At 35.0% G+C, this 24,458-nt stretch overlaps 1 protein-coding gene and 1 long non-coding RNA gene across 5 annotated transcripts; one reads left to right on the plus strand and one right to left on the minus strand.

Annotated features, from left to right (window-relative positions):
* Positions 1 to 1,286: 1,286 nt before the first annotated feature.
* Positions 1,287 to 16,684, plus strand: LOC120308208. The gene is made up of 3 exons (XR_005556799.1): positions 1,287 to 1,438; positions 2,545 to 2,679; positions 16,558 to 16,684. It is a non-coding gene; the product is annotated as an uncharacterized LOC120308208 (long non-coding RNA).
* On the minus strand, positions 3,200 to 24,382 carry TEX36 (testis expressed 36). Of its 4 annotated transcripts, none has more exons than XM_039343844.1 (4): positions 24,274 to 24,382; positions 13,131 to 13,262; positions 4,948 to 5,025; positions 3,200 to 3,796 (listed from the first exon to the last, which is right to left on the minus strand). In XM_039343844.1, exons 2-4 carry the CDS (start codon positions 13,209 to 13,211, stop codon positions 3,470 to 3,472), a joined length of 486 nt encoding a protein of 161 aa, XP_039199778.1. In that variant the 5' UTR covers positions 13,212 to 13,262; positions 24,274 to 24,382; the 3' UTR covers positions 3,200 to 3,469. The 4 variants fall into 4 exon arrangements, with proteins under 4 accessions (XP_039199778.1, XP_039199692.1, XP_039199515.1 ...); XM_039343758.1 differs by lacking the exon at positions 24,274 to 24,382 and adding an exon at positions 16,632 to 16,769; XM_039343581.1 differs by lacking the exon at positions 24,274 to 24,382 and adding an exon at positions 16,497 to 16,719.
* Positions 24,383 to 24,458: the final 76 nt, after the last annotated feature.

Consider the following 24,458-nt stretch of genomic DNA (forward strand, 5'->3'; position numbering starts at 1 on the left):
AATTAAAATTAGATAAATTCCTAGAATTATACCCAACCCTCTACTTGTATGATCAGAAACAGATTGCATTCAAGTTCAAGGGACTGGTTCCCAATAGGTACATAAGGTAGCGAACTCCCTTACAACACTTTCTTCCCCACTGGGAAGATTTAAATAACTTCCGTTCAAAGATGCTTGGAGACAGGCTTGCAAGACTGGAATTTTCAAGCTACTTATATAATATGGGCAATTGCCCATTCAGAATTTTTTTTAAAAAATCTGATATTTAAAATGATGTGTGACGTGTGAAGGACAGAGCATTTAAAAATACTGAAATACTGCTTTGGTTTGGCTGTATTTGCTAATGACAAAATTCCTTCAATCTCCACATGAGAAATCCACAGCCATTCGATCATGGGTGTCAAACTTGATTGCATCACCTGATGTATCGTGATTTTTTTTGCCTTTGCGGAGCCGGGGTGCGTTAGATAATTGTACCTGTGGGTTAGATAATTATACTGCTACAACTTTTAGGCTATGTGGTAATCCTTTGAGATGCACAACAGGTTATGCATTCATATGTGGAGATTACAGGCAGGTCATGAGCAGCAGCATAATGCAACTGATGGCTTCTCTGCCTGAAATACGTGAGAAATCTTAATGCTATTGTACCATTACTTATAAAAAATAAGTAGTAATATCCTAATTTATTATGTTCTACTCACAATAATCTCTATCAATGTTACACTTTATGCTGGGTTAATATCAATGGTCCTTTTGTCCTGTTTTGCAAGTTCAAGATGCTAATGTCATCTTCCATAAGATCAAAGCTCAGATTCATTTTTCAGTGCACAAATATTAATCTAATCCTGTTAATTATAATGGATATCATCTATTGAACAGGGATCTACATAATTATGTACAAGTGAAATATAAAATTGAAAATCTTTATGAAATCTAGATTACAGAGAATTAGCTAGAATTAAGTAATTTGGAATCTTTGCTTGCTCTTATAAAAAGGCTTAATATTAATATTAAACATAATATTAAACCTGAGATAAATAATACAAATGTAAAAATAATGCATTTTTCCTTCCATAGGAGGACCCAGACTGCCCTCTTGAGTATGCCAAACAGCATGGAGTACTTCACATACTATTCAACTGGCATGCATTTTAGTTTGGAATCTGCTCAGGGATGAAATTTTTGGCTAAAGCTGTGGAAATTCTGATACTGCAAGAGACAGGCTGCTTTAATCAGTGATGAAATAAGAAATCACTTCCTTTTAACAATGCAATGCTCTTGGCTTTGTTACTTTCTAGTGATAATGTTAATTGTTACTTTCTAGAGATAATGTTAATTGTTTTGTGTTTCAAAATATGCAGCAGCACACAGGGATCTCAACAGGGAGTCTTTTACAAACAAAATCATCATCACCATTTTTACCATATTTGTTGAGGTATGTACTACATTCGTTTGGAAATATTCCATAAAACAAGTATATCATTGAATGTGTACAATTAATACACCGAGTGTGTGTATAGTATATAATTTAAATGAGAAACTTCTCTATTGGCTTAGAATTTTATTGCTGATTCATCTCGCATTAATGTTTTTGGCAAAAAGTGTTAAGATGCTTAACTGCATCTTCATGGTTATATGCTTCAGTCAGAAAACTGCAAAATCTTCTAACTTCAGTAAAGATAATTTTAGCAACTAGCCATGAGAAAACAATGCTATTTCAAGCATTAAGCTAAATTCATTTCAACTCAGTTACTTAAAATGCCTTGGGGTTGGGTTGATCTCAGCGGTTGACAACAGTTGATAACATTCAGTAGATTTAGTGAGATTGTGGAAAATAAAGAATAACTGATACTGTAAAAAAAAGGATGTTTTCCAATAATCATATATTCCTAAAACTTTCTTTTGTTGAGAGAGAATGAATTTTATGAATATAACTATAAAATAAGTGATGTCCATGGATTAGTGTCTTGATCAGGGGAGACAATGTACTGTGGTATCTGATAGTTCTTATCAATTATAAACCTTCAAGAACAGGCATGGAAAATCTCTGGGCAATCCACAATGATCTTAGTTGAAACCTTTTTCCAATCCACATTTCCTTTGTTTTCTTATTGAGGATATTTACTTCTATGACTTTATTCTTGCTTTTTTTCCTACCATTCGGATCATCATTGCAATGTCTTTTATTGCCGTGCTTTCATCCCCCTTTATGATTTCTGTATAAGAGATGAGAACAAGCTAAGATGCATCTCTAATGTTATGGTCTTCTATAAACCTGAGGCTCAAAAGGGAGACCTGATACCAAGTCTAATAGACTGGGGAACAATCAGACAATTCAGAATCAATGAACCAGAACAGGTGTGATTGAACTCAAAGCATAAGGGGCCTGCTCCAGAACTCTAGTCCAAGAATATATCAACAATTATGTAGGTAAGGACTGAAGTAGTCAGCTCTCAAAAGACGACTCCTTAATTATGTTATACCAGGAACCAGGGTTATGCAAGAGTAACCTCTCGACTCTTTTCTCATTGTTGGAAACAGCTTCCTGTTTTTGGACTGGCTTCTTGTTCTTGCCTTCTTGCCAGACAACCTGAACATCTGGTTATAATCCTGGACTCAATTTCTGGATTTCTCTCCTTTGGCCTTGCTGTTCTCACTGGCAATTTCCAACAAAAGGTAAGAACTCACCTTCTCTATAAATGGCTCTTATTTACAATCTCTCAAAGTGCTATGCCTGTCTCTCAACATAAGCCCCCCACCCCTTCCCCCATTTAAACTGTTTACAAAATTGCTACACAGTTATTGTTTGTGTGATTTTTGTATAGGGAGCTACTGTTACAAGGGATATTCTGTTTTTGAGAGTACCATAGACAATCAGATTAAATATATCATGTACATATGCAATTGTGTAAATATAACTCCAAGCACCTCAGAGGCTACATTTCCTTAGTGAGGTGACAGTGACCACTGCATGTGGACTTCTGTGTATTTATCAACAACCAAAACAGGTTCCTCAATTTTAGAGAATTCAAGAACCATTTCCCCATTTTTTCCTAGCCTAAAAATAGCATTAAAGATGACTGGTTAAGCACCATTTTTCATAATATGATGACAATGACAAAGGAATAGTCACTATTTTATATATATGAACACATTTTAATAATTACTTTATAGAACTAACTAGCTGAAGTCACAATAAAAAGTGAAACATTTTAATATTTATTTTGAGAAGGGAAAACTAAATGTATATTCAAAGCAGTATTAAAAAGTTTCCTTTTCCTATGACAGCATTGATCTTTTAAGGAAATAAAGTGTATGAATACAACCATTCACCCAATTGCCATGACTTTAATGCCATTTAGGTTCTGGAAATCATTTCAGAAAAGATTGGATCCCTTACATTTTTTTAAAAAAGTATTTTATGTCCTACATGAAATATGCTTTATTATTATGAGCATCTGAAAATTTACTTTATTTCTTCTTCAGCAGTTGAAAGTTTTTCAGGTTCTGAGCATTTAGTAACCTCTGTAGGAGTTATATGATTAGAACCAGTATAACATTTTGAAAACCACATGTAATCATTTTTAGGTGCAGAATGCAGAGCAATGCATTTATCAATATGGCTTTTAGGAAATCGACCTAGAATGGAATGTTTAATATCTGGATATTGGACAAATGAAGTCTGATAAACAGAATGGTAGGCATTGCTGCTAGGAATTTGCTCATGGGCCAAAAAATAGTAGTTTGGCGAATAGTGTTGACACTTTTCTTGAAATTTTCTTACTCCTAGTCCCTAAAAGAAATGAGAAGGCATTTATTTTAGAATGATATTTAAGATAGCATGTTCTGTATTACATTTGAGAACCATCAGGAAAGGCTTTAGTAAAAGATCTTGGCTAGCGTGTTGATAATTAATCACAAATTATTTCTGAAATTTATTCTCATCTGTTACATAGCAAAAGTAAGTTTTTGCAACATTATTGCAGTAGAAGTGTGGACCTCATAGAAACATGCTGTATCTTAGAAAACCAGTCTCTTTTCCTCAAGCTCAAAAAAGATGGGAAATTCCATCACTTATTACCGAATAGATACAGGTAATATATTTTTAATATGTATCTGTTTCTAACTGAAGTGTGTAAAGCATTCCTGGTAAGTATTGCAAACCACATATAAGACAACTTCCGGATGGACCTTAGATGTCCATGTCAGTATTTTTTGATACTGCAGATAATCCTCCACTTACAGCAGTTTATTTAGTGAATTCAAAGTTGCAACAGCACTGAAAAAATTGACATGACTATTTTTCACACTTATGAACATCCCCATGGTCACATGATTTACATTTGGATGCTTGACAACTGATTCACATTTATGACGCTTGCAGTGTCCTGGAGTCATGTGATCCCCATTTGCAGTCTTCTGACAAGTAAAGTCAATGGGAGAGCCAGATTCACTTAACAATCATGTTACTAATTTAACAACTGCAGTGATTCACTTAACAAATGTGGCTCGAAAAGTCATAAAATGGGGCAAACTCACTTAAAGAATTTCTCACTTAGCAATATAAATTTTGGGCTCAATTGTGGTCATAAGTTGAGTACTACCTGTATACAAACTTCTCTGTATTTTCAAGAACTAAAGATCCTCTAGTACATCTCAAATTTTGGAAAAATATGAATTGCCCTATTATTTAGTAAATGCTATTATACAAGAACTATAAATATATTTAAATTTCGACAAAAGAAAATTAACAGCCTATAACTTGTTATGTGTCATAACTGACAAAAAATTTCAATAAGTTGTCATCAATTTTGCCATTCAGCTTAGAGAAAGGAAATTCTGTAATACTGAATGAATATAAATATTTCCAAAACATATTACATACCCTACAGAGAATTATTAAAAATTATTCTTAAGAAAATACCATTAAAACAGAATACTTACAGAATCTAAATACTCTCCCATAGTCAATAAACAATGTTTATTATCATGGATTGAAAATGGAAATGTATTTGCTGGTTTCTAAAAGAAAATTTTAAAAAAGTCTTGTGCATTCATACAACAGGATCATAGCTTTCATATTCTACAGAAATCAAAATTACATGCATATGTAAATATGTGTGATACAAATGCATTGTTTCTATTAGTAAATAATATATTCATAACAGAATTTAATTTCATCTAATCTTAAGCATGCAGAGCTATTGAATGAAATCATATTTATTTTTATGGGAACAAATTACTAAAATAATTTCAGGATATCTTTTAAAGGCTTACTACTGAGTTCACTGCTAATAAAAACTGAACTTCAAAAGGAAACTCATAATTTAAGTCAACCTTAGATTTATGAGCTCAATACAGAACACTGATACTATATATTAAATGGCAGAATATGTATTTAAAAGGACTACATCCCAAATCTAGAAAACATATGGATGCATGTTAAATTTTATTATTTGCAGTCTCCTATGTTTTGTTCTCTACACTAAGCAAAAGCAAAGAAAACTCTAATTTTCTTTGAAACAAAGTCAACACATTCCCTACTTTCCAACAAGACCCTAATAATGTTAAGACTCTTAATTTAGAATCATAGAATTAAATAAGGACTAAATAACCAGTGTATTTTTCTGAAATAAAGAATAATTTTTGGTGTTCAAAATATAACCAGACTATAGACCAGAAAAAACAATATATCTAAATTTATCTAAATCTTCTCAGGATTGTGTTAGGAAGTAAAGGACAACACCTGGAACCAATACATTTCTATTTTTTTTTATTACTAGTATTTTTCAGATCTTCCTCCTTCAAGTTATTACAGATGCATAAACGTAGTACAATTGGTAAGCCTCTATATCTTCTATCCAAATAAGCTATTGGCATTATTAGAAAGCAAAGTTCTGTAAAAGCTTGTCTTGGGCTATGGGATGTAAGCAACTGTAAGTAATGTGACATTCTTTGTCTTTTTTTGAAGAATTGGTACCACTCAGGTAATTAATATATTGAGCTAATTAAAATACATACATACATACACACATATACATACATAAGATAAGATAACCTTTATTGTCATTTTTATACTGTGGGCACAATGGCACACATTAAAAATGAAATTTAGTTGCCCGCTCTCAAAGTGAAACACATATATGACACACACCTAAACATACTATGAACAACATATGTATAGACCCACATCCCTACATATACATAGCAAATAAATATTAAATATTGTTCATCTTGAATATATAATGGAAGGAGGAAGCTTGAGAGTTCGCACAGTTAATGCTGTATGGAATGAAACTCTGGCTGAATCTGGATGTTCTGCTTCGGATACCATGAAGCCTCCTCCCAGAAGGTAACAAGGAAAATAGGTCGTGAAGAGGATGTGTAGTGTCCCAGATAATCTTACGGACCCTGCTCAAGCAGCGCTTCTGTGCTATGTCCTGGATGGGAGGGAGGGAACTGCCAATGATCTTTTCAGCCATTCTCACCACTCTCTGCACCACCTTCCTATCTGAAGCAGTGATGCCTCCAAACCAGACCGTGATGCTGTATGACAGGATGCTCTCGATTGTCCCCCTGTAGAAAGTGGTCAGGATAGGAGAAGGAAGATGTGCTTTCCTCATGTGGCGCAGAAAATGCAGGTGCTGCTGTGCCCGCTTCATCAGTTTCTCACTGTTGAGCGACCAAGTCAGCCTGCTCGTTAGCTGCACACCCAGAAATTTGATGCTGGTAACCATCTCCACAGGTGAATCATTTATGCACAGAGAAGTGTGGCTGTGCCTTCCTTTTCTGAAATCGACAATGATCTCTGTGGTTTTTCCGGTATTTAAAACTAGGCTGTTTTCCTTACACCAGTTCACTAACCCTTGCGGTAAGCTTCCACCTTGTTATCCTGAATAAGGCCTACTATCATCTGCAAACTTCACAATATGGTTGGTGGCAAACCTAGCACAACAGCCATGGGTCAACAGGGTGAACAGCAGCGGACTTAAGACACAGCCCTGAGGAGAACCTGTGCTCAAGAAAATGGTATTAGAGGTATTTGTTCCAACTCACACGTATTGGGGCCTGTTGGTAAGAAAATCAAGAATCCAGTTGCACAAAAGAGTGTTTAAGCCTAAAAGACCCAGTTTGTCTACTAGATGCTGGGGAATGATTGTGTTAAACGCCGAACTGAAGTCGACAAGCAGCAAATGCACATGAGTATTTCTTATGTATATGTATGTATGTATGTATGTATGTATGTATGTATGTATGTATATAATACAATCTATCTGGTTCTGTGTGTGTATCTCCTATGTTTAGGACACTTACTACAATTGAGTGGACAATTTACTGAGCTGTATCATTAAATTTTGATATATAGCATTCATAATTTTTATTTAATTCAGCAATTTTAACACTCAGAATGTCCTTCAGACAGCTTAGTGGATCCAATATCAAATTAAATGTATAAAGGGCATTGTACAATATACAGTACAATAAATAATATTCTTTATTGCCCAAGTGTGATTGGACACACAAGGAATTTGTCTCTGGTACATAAGCTCTCAGTGTCCATACAAACAACAAACAAGAAAGTAACATAATCATAAGATACCAATGGTAAAAGGTAAGAGGAAAGATGAGAAGGATAATAGTAGTGCAGCCCTACTACATGGGTAAATATCCTTAGACATAAAAGAGTACTGTGGGAATTAGGTGTTCAGCAGAAAGATGAATGTGGGAAAAAACTGTGTCTAGTTGTTTTGGTATGCAATGTTTATAGTGGCGTACTGGGGTGTCTAGGATGTGAGGAGTCTGTAGATATTTTCTCAGGTCTCTTTCTGGCTCGTGCAGTATATAGGTCCTCAATGGAAAGCAGGTTGTTTGCAATTGTTTTTTCTGCAGTCCCAACTATCCATTGAAGTCTGTCCCATTGGGCTGTTGTACCAAACCAGATAGTTAGAGAAGTACAAATGACAGATTCAATAATTCCTCTGTAATCCAGTTAAGGAAAATGGAGATCCATATTTGGCTTAAGCTTGTCCCAAAAACTTATCTCTACCATACCCAGGGTTTTTTCAGCATTCACTAAATTGTGGATTCCCTTTTTTCTGAATGTCTAACTAAAGTATCAATAATGTTGTCTGAGTTCTGTCATCTGTTTATAAAAAATCAGATGGTACAATAAACAATTAAAAAAATCTGTAATCCACATGCCAAGTTCAATGTACAAATTCTGGCAGCAACTTTAATGAAATTGGAAAAACTGTACTCCAGCAATAATAAATAAAATAAATAATAAAATCTCCAGAAATATAGGAGTGAAAGAAGATCAAGATATGTTTTATATCACTCAATAGAATAGCTATCGCGACCAGGAACTTTTCAGATTCATAGATTTAATATAGCTATCACTCCCTGAATAGAAAAAGGTGCAGCTTGATATTATCTTGATCACATGTAATCATTGAAAAAGCTCTATAGTTTTTAGAAAAGACCAATTTCTTCCTTGGTAATCTCACTCAGTACTACATGCCGATTTACTATTTTAGACTAATTATATAGTTTGTTCCAAGCACTATTAATAACAGAATTGTTATTACTTGATTGCTGCTATTTCAATCAAGAGGTCAATAATTGATCAGGTCTTTCATCTCATTTTTCACCTTACTCCCCATATATTTGCTTTATACAATTCAATGAATATGCTGTATATACTTTATAAAGGAAATTAAGTTTCAATTTCACAGTTATGAAAGATTTATATAATTCCAGCTATCACTGTTCACCTATATATGCCATAGGAAAGATCCTTCTGTCTTTAGTTTAAATGATCCCAAATCAATAAACATTTCTGCAATCTCTAGATCAGGGGTGTCAAACTGCCAGCTCATGGACTAGATGTATCACGGTGAAACGGTGACCACCCCATTGCCGGCAATGGAAAAAAAGTTGTGACACGTCACGTTGCGAGTTTGACATCTCTGCTTTAGATTGAAAACTTTCCATATCAGAATCCAAGGGAAAAAATTAAAATCACAGGAAAAAGAAGATATTGTCTTTAATATCTTATTCTGTACATAGATCTGAAAAAAATGCATTCCACTTTAATGATCTTGCTTGTCAAACTAAGTATATATGGTCCTGTATTATAGATATTAAAAATCTCATAATAGGATTTGAGTTCTGTACTGAATAGCAATGGCAGCACACACAATTTAGTAGTTTTAATTTGTAGCTTATATTTCAGCTGCACTAAAAAAAAAATCTCCTGTATAAATTGTCCCTGAAGATTGCCATAGGTATCTGATCTAAAAGATTACAAATAACCGAAACTAATATATTTCTTGTAACTAATATAGTTTTAACTATTTGTAATTTATGAAATACTGTGAAAAAGAGAAAGCCGTGTAAAAACCTTTTGAAAACCTGCATTTTTCTTTCCTACTGTTAAGTATTTCCTATTACCAATTAAGCTGTAGTAGTATACCATTTTCTTTATGTGCTGTTTTTAATCTCTTCCTTGCATGCAAAGACATATCCTTGAAAAAGAACAAGTGTGTTAGAGTCAGTTACTTTTTAGAACCATTGCTAATTATTGTAGGAAAGTGCCAAATGTATACTTCAGAACTCAGATATGGTATCTGGGTTATTTAAAATATTTATAAATGATTTGGATCAGAGTTTCATAGTATGACTAGAGTGAGATAATAACAGGAAAATCTTAATATGCTAGAACAATGGGTGGAATTAAATAAGATGGAAGTTTAAAGGGAACAAATACAAAGTCTTACATTTAAGCAGGGAAAATCCAAATCATAAGATAGGAAGGGATCAAACTAAGCAGCACTACATGCAATAAAAGTCTGGCTGTCTTGATACATCATTAGTTGAAGATGCACTCCCAAAAAGCAAAAGCAATTCTAAGATGCTTCAAGAGAAATATAGATTAAGTCAAGTCATAATTCTTCCCTATTTTGCTTTAATCACATCACACTTAGTTTACTGCATCCAGGTCTGGGCACATTTTAGGAAAGGCATTGACAAGAATATGCAGAGAAAAGAGAATGAGGTAAAGGGATTGGAAAGAAACCCCTAAGGAGCATGTTTAGCCTGAAGAACAGAAGACCACAGAGAGACATGAAAACTGTTTTCAAATATCTGAAGAGCTATCATTTAAAAGATGGGACAGAATTGTTCAGATTTGTTCCAGGATATAGGACAAGAAACAATGGATTTAAAACACAAGGAAATGGATTTTATTACAGAAATAAATATATGTTGCAGCAATAAAAAGCCATTCATAATAGATTTGATAAACCAATAAAGTGTAAACCAAACAATTTTCACAAAAATTGCCTGCCTTTTGCTTTATTACTCAATATGTCTAAAGTGTGCTTGCAATTACTACAAACAGAACACCTATGAGATTACAAAAACACTCAGATATTACAGATTAAAAATGTCTTTCCTTTCCACAAAAATAAATCCTTCACCATGAAAACATACAACAAAACACTACATTGATCAAAACAATATTCAAATATTTTTCTTAAGGTGTCAATCATTTGTTTCCAAAAACTACAACTGTTCATTGGAATAATTAAGATGAGACATTATGCATTTCATAATATAGTTTACCTAGTTTTGGCTTACAGGTTTGATAAACTGAAAAAAAAAATAATGTTGTAAACCAAGCAAAATTCATACACTGCACTGAGTCTTGGGATACTTAACCATATTTTGCTGAATAAGCCATAACTGACTTTGAATAAAGTCAAAACCCATGGTTTTATAAAACATAATGGCTAAATTCATACAGTGAAATAAATTACACTGTAGTTTCTTCATTTTTGGCTTAGCATGTTGTGTGAACATGTATTGAGTAAGTGCCTCTACAACTTTTGTTCCAGGGAATTTTGCTTGGCATTCTTTTTGTTTTCTTTTTGGCATGAGGCAACTAATTTGTTATTTAACCAAACTGAATCAAATAGTTTATGCTGCAAATCTATAGTTTTTTGGGGGGATTAAGCCATGTAAAATTAAATGGGTTTTACTTGCCTTAAATAGACATTTATAGGATATGTTATATCAACCTACGTTACTTTATGATCTTTTTATATTAGTCTACTAACATATCTGATTTGTAATTGTGTCTATTAGATACTGTCCTATTTTCTTTTTTCAATTCTGAAAGCTACTGTGAGGGCTTAGGCTGAAAACCAGCTAAAAATAGCATGCATACATAAATGAAGAAAGGACTTAGAGCAACTAGTGGGAAGAAGCAGAGTTCTGATCCATGCCACTTGTTCACTTTTATAGGCACCGCCTCTCAGGAAGTACGGCTAATATTGATTGCTCCATCTGTGGTTAGTTAATTATTAGTTAATCCCTGATTTCTGTGTACAAACAAATTAAGCACAGGTAGTTATCTACACCTGGAAGCAGGAGGATTTAAAAAAAGAGTGATCAAGCACATTGATCAACATGCTAGTTATTATCAGATATGCCAGTATTAAAAAGCAAATACTTTGATACAAACACACACATACTCTATCACTCCACATAACATAATCTTTATCTGCTTTAGATATAAATAGAAAGTGGAGCAAATTGCCATTTTTCGTTAGGAAAGACAACTAAGCTAAAGCTTTGGGGCTGTGTAAGAACAACAAAAAAATTCCAGGTGCTATAAAATAATTTCATTACTGTCTAGCACATTTCAGATACAAATCCTTCCTCAAGGGCTAATTTCAAAATTCCTCCTATAAATTCCATATCACTTTCTGTTAGAAGCTGTGCTCTATAAAAAGTTTTGAAGAAACAAAAGCTCTTCAGGATGGAATTGTACACTATCTAAAATATAATAAACTATTTTCTCAAAAGCCTGAAGCATTGTTGTGCCTTTGCTTTTCCCTCATTTTTTTGCTTTTATGAAAGGATTAGAGTTAAGCCTATGGTGATCTCATCCCAAACTGAACTTGATTAAGTGTTCTGAACCTGGAATTGCTGGCTCCTTAGAGAAGTTGAAGCAAACATAAAGGAATTTGTACTGTTCATATAAAAAATTGTTGCAGCATATGTCAGTGATCAGATCAAAACCATATTTATCTATAGACTATACATTTGAAAAAAGACAGGCATATTTGCTTGGCAAAATAATGTCTATATAAACTGTCTTTACAGTTTCATACATTGTAGAAAATGACTTTAATCTGTATTCTTCTAACTAGTGAATGTAAGATTTATTAATATCACTAAGGTATATTATAAGAGAAGGCAGATTATGGTAGATTTATTCTAATTTACTGTATTTGTTAAAAGGCATAGGCAAATTGACCGTAGGTCGCAGATGTCAAACTCGCTGCGTCATTGTGACTTTTTTCGCATTGCTGGAGCTGGGGTGGGCATGGCCTCCACATGATGCAACCAGCCCACCGGCCGGCAGTTTAACACCCCTACTCTAGGTCATGAAATGAAAGTTCTGAATAAATAGGAATATAACATTGAGATAAACGCAATTTCATTACATTTTACTGGCAACTGCTATTTTAGCAGCTAAAAAAAATTATACATTTAATATAAGGGTTATCAATTTTGCTGTATCTCAGTATCTTCCCCCATGACAAATATTTGTGTGATGGTGTATGATTAAAACTGCATAACTAAGAAATAACTCTGCTGAGACTGGTGGCTTTGCAAATGGCTGGACCCATAGGGTTAAGACATCTCTCAAAACTCTGGGTTTTGCTCAGTGTTTTGCCTCTGTAAACCTGCTACAGCAATGTCTAGGCAACTCAAAGCAAGTTTTGATAGTGCTTCCACTTTGTCTATGTAAGTCTGATTAGTTAAAAAAAAGAGAAAAAAAGACTATACCTCTGATGTGCTCACAACAGCACAGGGACTGCAATCTAGTCTGAGAAAGTCTGCATCAATTTTGAAAATCCAGATTGGGATATAATGTAACTGCAATTGAAAATCTGCTCACGTCAGAAACAAACAGCCTGAGAAAACACTGGTCTGTTACTATAACAGTACTAACTTAACTACAAATTAAAGTTGAGAAGTTTCAAAATTTAAAACAAACTTAGATTTGTATTTATAATAAGCTGATGTTTTGTAAAAATTGGAAAAATACTTACTTTCTCACGTTCTTTGTACATCAGTGGCACATTTTTTCCAGTTTGATAATTGGCATCTATATTAAATATCTGCTTTTGCATTGTAGCTGTAAGAGATTCTGGATATATTTGCAGGTTTCCACATTGTTTGAACTGCAAAACACAAACAAAATAATCTATACAATTCAATACTTAAAAAACAAACGCCAGATTCTATAGTCTGCATTTTATTGTTTGTATTACAGCAACACCTAGAGGCTCCATATAGAAGCAAAATCTCATTCTATTTTCACTTTATAAAAACATAACATAATTTCTATTTTCCAAGTTACATGATATATAAAAATATGCTAATACATTACACACACACATACACCTCTTGGTTGATTGGATTTGAACAAAACTGTTTTATTTATTTGTTTTATGTGCCACCCATCTCATCTAGAGGGGGCTCTGGGCAGGTCATATTGTATTCATATCGGAAGCACCGCTTCCAGGTTGAAAGGATTAGCCAGTGACATTATCGTTGTCTGGAGGAAGCTCAGTTGGGGGCTCCTTTCATGTCCCCAGCACGACATGAGCTGGGGCAAAGGATGGGAGCTCATCTTGACTCTGGTCGAGTTACAAACATTAAAGCCAGTAGACATTAAAATGATAAAACAATAAATAAAAAGTACAACTAAAAGATAGGGAAGAGGAGAGCACCAAGGACATGGGGAGAGGTGGGGTCTTTTCTTAATCCAATTGCCACCTCCAGAATGGTACACCCTTAGGACTCCACATGAATTTTTGTACTATGTTAATAGTGAGTTTATTAAAAATGGAAAATATATAGAAAATATATATTATAATTTAGATGTATAAAGTTGCCCAATTCAACATTGATTCAATGTACAAATTAAAAACAGATACAATACTTACAAACAAAATAAAAAGTATACAGTACATAAAAGACTAAACAGACATACCCTAACTGAAACACACTGCATGACAAATGAGCAATTTCTCCCAAAGTTTGGGGGAAGAGGGAAGTTGTTTTTTAAAAAGTGCTTAAGGCTTGAAGAGAGTCTAAACCAGTGGTTCTCAACCTTTCTAATGCCGCGACCCCATAATACAGTTCCCCATGTTGTGGTGACCCCCAACCACTTATACATCACCGGGTGCCAGGGGCGAGGCCAAAGAAAAGGGGGAAAAATGGTGGACAGCCTTGTTTGGCGACCCCTGTGAAATGGTCATTCAACCCCAAATGGGGTCCCGACCCACAGGTTGAGAACCACTGGTCTAAATCTCTGGGGGAATACTATTCCAAAAAGGCGATGCTGTCACAAAGATGATTCACTTGTTAGGTCCTTTCAAATGGCATTATTTAAAGCAGGAGTGTCAAACTCACTGCATCACATGACGTGTCGTGACATATCGCGACTTTTTCCCTCTTGCCAGAGCTGGGGTGAGCGCGGCTTCCATGTGATGCATTCAGCCTGTGGGCTGGCAGTTTTACACACCTGATTTAAAGGATAGGATATGAAGCACACCTTCTCTATCAGATCTTACAGGACACAAATGGGAAAGAGACAATTCCTTCAGATAGGCAGGCCTTATGCACAAAGCCTTTATTTCAATTATACATGCCAGGTCAGCAGCCTCATTCATGAGTTAGTTACAGAAGAGGGAAGGCTTATTATATACCAATCTGTTGTTTAATTGTTAGAGTTCAGAGCAACTGAGGATCTAGTTAACAAGCAATGGAACTGAACAGTGGAAGCTGGAAGGCATAACTGGTATCAAATATTGACAGACATTAACATTTGCAAAACTGATAAAAAGGTAGTAGATAACTCATAAGAAATAAAATGGCCTTGTGTGCTATCTAGCCACTTTGTGGGAATGTTATCTAGAAGCTGAGCATGTCAGAGGAACCATAAAATTGTATATAGTGGGAATCCAGGGTAATGAAGTGTGCTTGGTAAAACAAGAAAAGGCTCAAGAATGAATGGGTGCTGAATGAATGTGGATTAATACAAAAGTGATTGACTAGTACAAAGGAAGTACATTAAAGCAGTTTGGCCATGCAGAGAGAAGAAATGAAGACTGCAAAACAAATATATAAACAAAGAGAATGGAATGAGTGAACAAGAAGATTCATAAAGAAGTGGATAGGCTGATTGGATGAGATTCTCAAAGAGAACTATGAGAACAGCAAAGAACAAAAAGCAATGTATAAATGTTGTGTGAATTCAGCAAATTTTACTCATTGAAATAATGTTGAACAAATTATCCTTAGTGTAGTATGTAACCAATTAAATATTAACATAGGAATGAAAAAGACAATTCATAAGAATAAAAGGCAAGCATGTTTGACAAGGAGGCTTGCTATTAAGGCCAAATTAAAAGTGAAAAGGAAATGTAATAAAGGGTATCTTCAGCATGATTGCATTATTCATATTTTTACAAGAGCTTTCATTAAGTAAGTTTTATTTTGCATGATGTAGAACAATAGTTCTCTGCATTCAATATGAAAGAAATAATCCATATTAACACTGTATTCCTTATTAAAGCACAAGAGCAATTTGGCATTTCATAACAATAACAGTTACTGCTTCTATTGTATCATATTTTCCCATTAGAGACCAAGGTAATGCCAAAAGGGGAAAAAAGAGTGAAACAGAAAAAAAAAAAGCAAATCAAGTAGATTGTATGAAGAAGAGAAAAAATAAACTGGAGGGTGGAAAAGGATAGAGGGAAATGCTAAATTATATACGAAGAAAAGCATTACTATTATATACAATGCTTGTACATCATAATTATATCTTCTTCAAATAAAAATGAAGAATAGTTTAGGAAACTATTTTTGGAGGGGGATGCTGTTAACTGGTAACATTTTGCAGACATCAGTAATACTAGAGCAGATAAATATGTTAAACTGCAAGTGTTATACTGAAGTTATTTCAAATTATTCCTTATTCTTCTGCCTCCTTTCCTCCAAGCAGTGAGAGCAACATTTAGATTGCTTTTCTCTCACAACAATCTTGTGTGACAAAACTAGGATGAAAAGGGACACTTCCTCCAAGATAATATAACTTTTTACAGCGCAGAGCTCTTAGTCACTCTCAAGGAGGGAGTACAAGATTATTTCCACACTTAATCTTTCAATCTATTCACCCAGCCATGTGCTGTATGAATTCTAATTCTGCTTTATAAAGTTTGAAATGATTTTCCTTAAATCACACAACGAGACACAGGGCGATACTTGGTTGAGCGGGAATACTTTTAGTGCTTTAGTGAAAGAGATAGGAATCTCTCTGTATATACATCACAAAGGCCGAGATTAAAAAGAAATGAAAGACGAAACACAAGGATCTTTCCTTGGACGAAGCAATATTTGCTAACCCTAAATCCGTGGCTATTATGCTTTTTTTTTTTTTTTTTTTTTTGACCGTCTCTCCTGCAGGCTCTTCCTTGCCTCCACGTGCCAAACGGACCAAGTGAGCCAGACTCTGGCCTGACCGTCGCCACCTTCCTTACCCAGATACCGTCCCGGGTGGTGCTTGGATTGGCCCGCCTCCCTTTCGGCATGGTGAGGGAGCTGAAGCCGAAGGCTCGGATTTTCGCGTGTGTGGGTTAACTTCGCCAGGGAGGCAGAAGAAAAGGTCGCCTCCTCCGAGGAGGAGGAGAAAGAAAAAGAAGAGCAAGAGGTGGTGGTGCAGGGGGAGGAGGTAGTTCTGGTTGCCACGGCTACTGTTGTCAAGTTCCTTACTTCTGTGTCACGCTGCGGGACTCCCCCCCGCCTTTCCTTCAGCCTTTCCCAACCATTGTAGAAAAGGCAGGAAATCGCTTATGCGTCAGTGGAGCTTCTGTTTGAGGTAGTTTCTGGCTTTTAAAGAACTTCCAGCGGACATCTAGGGAGCTCAGCTATATACAGGGAAATCGTTCAGGCACCGGCAGGCCAAGAGTTAAAGAAGAGTGGAGGAACTGTTTTGAGGCTCACGAGTTCCAGGGAGAATATTCTCCTGACCCATCACAAGATTTTCAGTTGACATAGCCCACACCTGACCCATCACAAGACCTACTGACCACACGAAGCCCTTATAAACGAAAGAACACTGACATCCCCTAAACTCCACTGAAGAATGTTACCTAGTCTGATAATAAAATGTTCAGAAACCGATCCACAAGCTTGGAGAACAAATCTTCACCCTCATCCTACACCTCAGCTACAGATATTCGCCACTATTGCAAATATTCTTCATTAGTATGGAGCAATGTCAACTCCATCTCTCCACAAGAGAAATAGTCAGGGCTCTGAATGTGACTTCTCAGGCAAATATATTGTGTGATAGTTGAATTGCAGAGTTTGATTTTTTGGTGAAACTGGTCTATTTGCTGCAGTGTCACAAGTTCCTGTCACAAGTTTTCATCAAAACCTAAACAATAGTAAGCTGCTTGGAGTCACCTAGAGTGAGCTGGGTGGCTATATACATTTTCTTAACAAATAAATACAATAAACAGCATGAGCCATAAAACATTTTTAGAAGATGCCAACACGGAAAAGACACGGTTGAATGGTACTTTCTTACTGTGACCGTTTGGAAGAAAGCTGATTGATATAAATTAGGATTTCTACTGCAAAGGAATGAATGGAAGTAAAAAGGTGATAAGGCATGACCAATGTTCATATGCTCACATGCTCAGCTTAAATACAAGTAGATCTCAACTTACAACAGTTTATTTAGTGACCGTTTGAAGTTACAATACCATTAAAAAAGTGACTTACTGCTTTCCAAACTTATGACCATTGCAGCATCCCGATGATTACATGATCAAAATTCAGATGTTTGGTAACTGACTCATTTAGTATTGCAGTGCCCCAGGGTCATGTAATCACTTTTGCAAAACTCTGACAAGCAAAGTCAATGGAGAAGCCAGATTCACTTAGCAACCTTGTTACTTAACAGCTGCTGTGATACACTTAACAACTTTGGCAAGAAAAGTCGTAAAATGGGCCAAAGTTCACTTAACAAATATTTTGCTTAGCAACAGAAATTTTGGACTCAATTGTGGTCGTAAGCCAAGGACTACCTTTCATTGTCATGTATGTATGTATTCTAGATATTGAGAAACATTTATATGAAATGTGGGTTCTATTAGCATTTAGTTCTGTAGCAATCTTTTAAAGATCAATTGTGGCCCACATTAAATAAGCAAACTGGCAGTCTGTTTGTACTTCATTTCCTATTTCAAAGCTTTTGATCACATTTTGAAGTCAATTTTTCCACAAACCCAATGTCATACTTAAAATCAACTTCATAATTTTAGTGTATTTTTACAGTGTATAAAACATAATAACTTATAAAATAACTTTAGAAAAATACATTATCCTAGATTGCTTTATAATTCCCTGCTGTGATTTCTTCTTGCCCAATTACTTCATATTCATACTGGAGGTAATGAGACATTCTATGAATAAGGCAAGCTAAGATTTTTTTTTATTTTTACCCAGTTAAAGAAGTCTCTAAAAAAATGGCAGTCCGTGCTCCAAACTCTTTTGGTTCAAAGGGTACCCCTGAAAATCTTAACAACATTTAATAGGCTCTCATAATATAGTTGCCATGGAAAAAAATATCCAAAATGGCTGCCACAGTGGTTAGGAACACTGCAAGGGAAGACGAAAATATGCTACCGAAACTTCATCATAAGACAGGGGTGGGCGATTAATTTTTCCACGAGGTCACATAAGGAACTGGGACTGTTGTTGAAGGCTAAATCAATAGGATTGTGAAGATGCATAGGTGCATACACATGTACATAAGTAAACTGAAAAAAAAATAGTTGCTTTCTAAATAAAAGCAATGAATTTATATTACGTGCATGGCATATATTTATTTATATTTGATTTCTAATTTCTGATTGACCTCATGAGGGCCAGCCAAAGGGCTAGATATGGTTCAGGGGTCATAAAATAACTCAATGTGGTTTAAGATTATGTTAAACTTTAAAGCCCTAAAAGTCTTAGAGCAGAGGCCCCCAACTTTTTGGGCACCAGGGACCACTTCCGTGGACAGAGATTTTTCTCTTTTTAGACCAGAGGGACCGTGGTTTTGTGTGCTGCCTGCATCCTGTGGATGGGGCTTCGCTTATTTGCATGGCCTGGTTTCTGGCATGCCGCAGACCAGTGCCAGTCCATGGACCGGAGGTTGGGAACCCGTCTTAGACCCTACAAATATGATCAATTGTCTGTTCTGAACTTAAGTCCTGCCGTAGTGATTTTTAAAAGATTTTTCTTCTTCCAGAGACTTACTGAATTGGCATATGGTAGAGAACTTTCTTCAACTTAATTCTAGGCCAAGAAAATATTCCCTCAAGATTTGATGTTGACCCTTGCTCTTTCTGCCTTTCAGAGATCATTTAGGTCATCTTTGTTTGGCAGATCTTACATGTTAATATTAATATTTACCCTGATTGTGTACAGTATTTTCTTTTTGCAGAGTTTTCAGGTAAACAGAAAAGAAAGATAAAAGCTGAATTAAAAATTCAAAATAAGTACACGGTAACAGAATTTAGCTGGGTATGTTATAATTTGCTGCTACACGTATCTGTTCACAAGACACTATTTCCTTTTGCACTAAGACTTATTTAGAGCATAAAGAAAAGTAAAAAAAAAATGAACAGAAATTATGGGATTGAGATAAGCAAAATAAAAGGAAATATAATTAAACTGGTTTATCTTCTTGTGGAAAACGAAAGGACTTTTATGAATTCCAAAGGGTGTAACAGAGAGGTTTATTTGCGCAAAGATTCAGAAGCAATAGAGACAAGCAATTCTGAACAGGGGGGCGGTTCCAAACTACAATCTTTATAGCTCTCCCCTTTCTAAAGAACAAAGGGAGCACACACAGAATCTACATTGTATATCATTCAATTAGTTTCTCATATGTTAGGTTCATTTCTCATAGGAATACAATGAAGACAGTTTTACTTTATACAATGTTTCTAAATGTGCATTAGGTCAGTTAACACAGCTTTTGCTAACACAGCTTTCTTCCAGGAATTTTGCAAACACATCATTTTACTTGAATAATGATTTTTTTCATCATCATTATTATTATTCTACTTTATTCTTCATTTTATTCTATGTTATTCTATTTTATTCAACTTTAATCTCAGCACCATTAACAATATCACCTCGTAATATTATATTCCTGCAAATGAGCCTTGTTCCACCACAGCTATATACTGCTGCATATGTTCCTTTTCTCTTTAAAATTTTAACTTCTGTGATTTGAGAATCTCATCAACTCTAGTGATGAATTCTTTGGTTTTCTTTTTGATGAATTTACTCTTCCTCCATATATATTTTTCCACAGGTCAACCTTCATTTGCTATCTGTGACCAAATTTTATCAAGTATATTGCTTTTATTTCATGGTTATAATTCAATTTTGTATTTAAATCCATATTCATTCAGTACCCATATGTTCTTAATCTACCTGTTCTTGTTTTACCACATACACACATTTTTAATATCTCTATAGCAATAATTTTCTCTGTAAGATGCAACTACCTTGGTGAGAGAGAGAGAGAGAGAGAGAAAGAGAGAGAGAGAGAGAGAGAGAGAGAGAGAGAGATCATTACACTGTCAACCACCAATACAGTTTTGTCTATTTCTTTATGCAGTACAGAAAGTACTTCTATATTGATGTCTAAAACAATGCACCTCTAATATCACAACCATTCCTAATGTTTATAAATTAATTAACCAAGGGGAAATCATATAACATTATCTTTCTTCCTGATCAGTGCTAAATCATTCACTATGCATTCTATTTATTTCACATGTAGCTTATTTCCATAATATATGCCTTTGCCTTTATTCTATTTGGCAAATAGCTCCATATTTATGCAAAACATTTCACGGGTTATATCTATTGACTTTATTGTAATTTGCAGATTTCTATCTGGCAAAAAATGCTATACTGTGCTCCCAAATTGTACTCATTTTCATTCAATCTAAATTTTTCCAAACTTATCTTTCCAGGGACACTGAACAAAAGAATTCCCCTGAAGTTTATATATTCACCATTCCTTCCTTTCCCTTTGTATAGGAGAATAACATTCTTCCAATCATCAGACATCAGTACTGTCTTTACATATTTCTAATGTTCCTTCTGCATTCTTTCTCCACCTAATCATATCATCATTTTTAAAAACTTCATTTTCACGGTATTTCATTATTTTTTCTTGGATACGAATATTTATTCATTTCAATTCTACTCTTATCACTAGCATTCCTATATAGTAGTTAAAATATTCTTTCAAGCATTCCCTTCAATTTCAACGTTAATAATTTCATCACTTTTATTTTTAATCCTGTTCATTCTTTTGGAAGCTATTTATTTAATTTTCTTCATCCACTTCAAAGCAATGTTGTATTTACATCAAAATTGCTGGGCATTTATTCTGCCTTGGTAACTTGCTCTCTTTGACTATTTTCTCTGCAATAAACTCTTTCCTCTGGATACATTATATAATATTTTACTCTCATGTTTTCTAGCAATGATTATATATAGCCTACTCCACTTCAGGATTTCACCAGGCATCCTTTTCAAACTATACATTAGCATGCCCCATATTTTGTGGCAGTCTGCAACATTTTCCCTTTGTTCTAAGCAATTTCCAATCATTCTTTTGTGAGACTAATATATTTTCTAGGTCAGACATGTCAAACTTGCGATGTTACGTGATCCTGCGCAATGTTTTGGGACATTACCATTGCCGGCAATGGGGTGGGCGCAACTTCCACGTGATGTGTCCAGCCCGTGGGCCGGCAGTTTGACACCCCTGTTCTAGGTCATAATGGATTTATATAACTGTGCCTAGAGCAGGGGTAGGCAACCTTAGCTCTTTTATGACTTGTGGATTTCAATACCCAGAATTCCTGAACAAGCCATGCTGACTCAGGAATTCTGGGAGTTGAAGTCCACAAGTCATAAAAGACCCAAGGTTGCCTACCCCTGGCCTAGAGTAATTTTACATTCAGTGTAGTTTCTTTCCATATTTTCCACGTGCATTGTTTCAACTCTTGATAGCATCTAAAATCAATTTATAGAGATTCTGAACCTAGCCACTTTTGTACTCTTGTCTATTTTCAAATCTTTTGTCATAAACAATTAAGTTAGATATTTTTTATTTATATTTGTTTCTTGCTATGTATATGGATGCCTAAAACTGTGCTTAAATCATTTATTTGAAATGTATATTTTTCTAAGTAGATATTCATTAGACATTATCATTAATTCTTGTCTCCAAATGGAAAGTACCTTTTTCTGTACCTTATCTCCATTTATTCCTTTATACTACTTAACAAAATATTTTCCTCCTGAATCTCATTCAGAATGTTGTATAATTTCCCCCAAAACTCAACTCTACTTCTTTATTACCACTTACTGTCATATAATTTGCAACTATTTTTGCATAATTCTATTGGTTTCTGGTTTCTGATCCACTAATAACAATGTAGATGACTTCAACATATTGAAAAGACATATTGTCGCTGTAATGTATCTTCATTGCATGTGTTCATCAACTGGATGGCATAAACTCAGTGTACTTTTTCAGATTATAGTCCTCTCTTTTTGCTTACCATCAAAAAACACAATAAATCTATTTTTTCTCATATTATTTATTTCTCTTATATTCCAAATCATAAACTTCCATATAACATATCTGTGTGTGTTTGGGTGTATATCTACTTACCCATTATGGCTTTTGGTCAAGGCTTTTACAAAATACTTGCTTAATAAGATAGAGAAGATGTAAACTAGATTACAGTTTTAGTCACAGCTGTGGCATATATATCATTCCTGGCGTGGGCAGTAACTATTCATTTTTCCACATTTTATTCAATATGTCACAAGCAGAATTAAACCCAGTTTTACCCTGCTATGCTCAGGCTATTTTATATAAGCAGGATCTGTAATCTTAGAGGCTTATCTTGAAAACCAACATAGTTACCTCATCAGCTAGGTGTATGCAGTGTATAAACACATTTTGAAGATATGAACATCTGTTCATAATCATCTATGGAGTTGCCTCGTGAAAAAGCATCTTTGGGATCTGTTCATAATCATAACCCAGTGTAACTTGTATAATTTACAAATATAATAAGTGAATTGGGCCACTAATTTAAAAGCCATTATTTCTGGCTTAGTGTGTTTGTTTATATGACAAGCTAAATTAATCCGGTTAATAGTGGTTGATAGGCAATCTTATTCTTCTTTCCTCTCTCTGGAAACCTAACTATGACATGAATCTTAAGGATGAATGTATTATATAGACCTAAAGTGGCTGCTGTTTCAAAGTGACTTATATAGAGTAGACCATGGTTAAAGGGTTCTATGGAACATAGTGATGGAGTAAAGATAGGATTTATACTAGAAGTAACCAGCACAACCTAACAAGTCATGCATGAAATCCAACCACTTGTGGTTTATTGTAGAGCTAACCATGGGTTAGTACCATGTATACACCTGGCTAAGTTTTCATAGATTCTCTATATAGTAAAACCTTTTATGGGCTGCAAAAACAAACTGATCTTAATTTCATAGTGCACTGAAGTCTTAAGAGAGAACTTGCAGCACTGGTAGATTGGGAAGGGAGGGGGGAAGATATTATGTATTTGTGCTTCACAATTATTGTTCTAATTAATGTATTTAGTTTAAAAGATTATATAACAGCTGTACAAAAATAACTTTGCAATAATACAAGAAGCAGCCAGAATTTTGCCTTGTCATAATCAGAAAATGCTTTTGGCCCGAGATAGTCTAAACATATCTTGGGAATAAGTTTCCCGCAACAGAATCGTTTTGGTTTTGTACTTTTGAACAAACATTAAAAGTTTTAAATCGGATTGGAAGTAAGCGTCACTAATTATATTAATTAAGCAAAAGATAGCCGAAATATTTTTCGACTATAACTCTCCAAAATACTTAAATGTTGCAATACAGATGGGGTATAGAAGTCCAGACAAAAATTTCCAACTCTGTTATTCTGACTATTACGACAAGTAATAATAACAATTAACAATTTCTATTATCCCTCAGGAAGGGGGGAACACCCCGTTTCTACGCTTTTCTCCTTGCTACCCCCGCCCGCCTCCTTTACCCTCTCACAGATTAGCAGGAGATCTCGCGAGATCTTGCCTGCGCGCGGGAGCTTTCCTCTGGCCAGGAACGGAACCAAAGAAACACAGCGAGAAAGAGAAATTGCTGGACGTCTGAGGTGGCTTCGCGTTCTTTCCGGTGGTTTCCAAATTGCAGGAACCTCCTCCTGCCAGAGAGGGCTTTCAACTTCCTGT

Source organism: Crotalus tigris, unplaced genomic scaffold, assembly GCF_016545835.1.
Source record: "Crotalus tigris isolate CLP2741 ecotype Arizona unplaced genomic scaffold, ASM1654583v1 scf7180000017536.10889498, whole genome shotgun sequence".
NCBI classification, from domain to species: domain Eukaryota; kingdom Metazoa; phylum Chordata; class Lepidosauria; order Squamata; family Viperidae; genus Crotalus; species Crotalus tigris.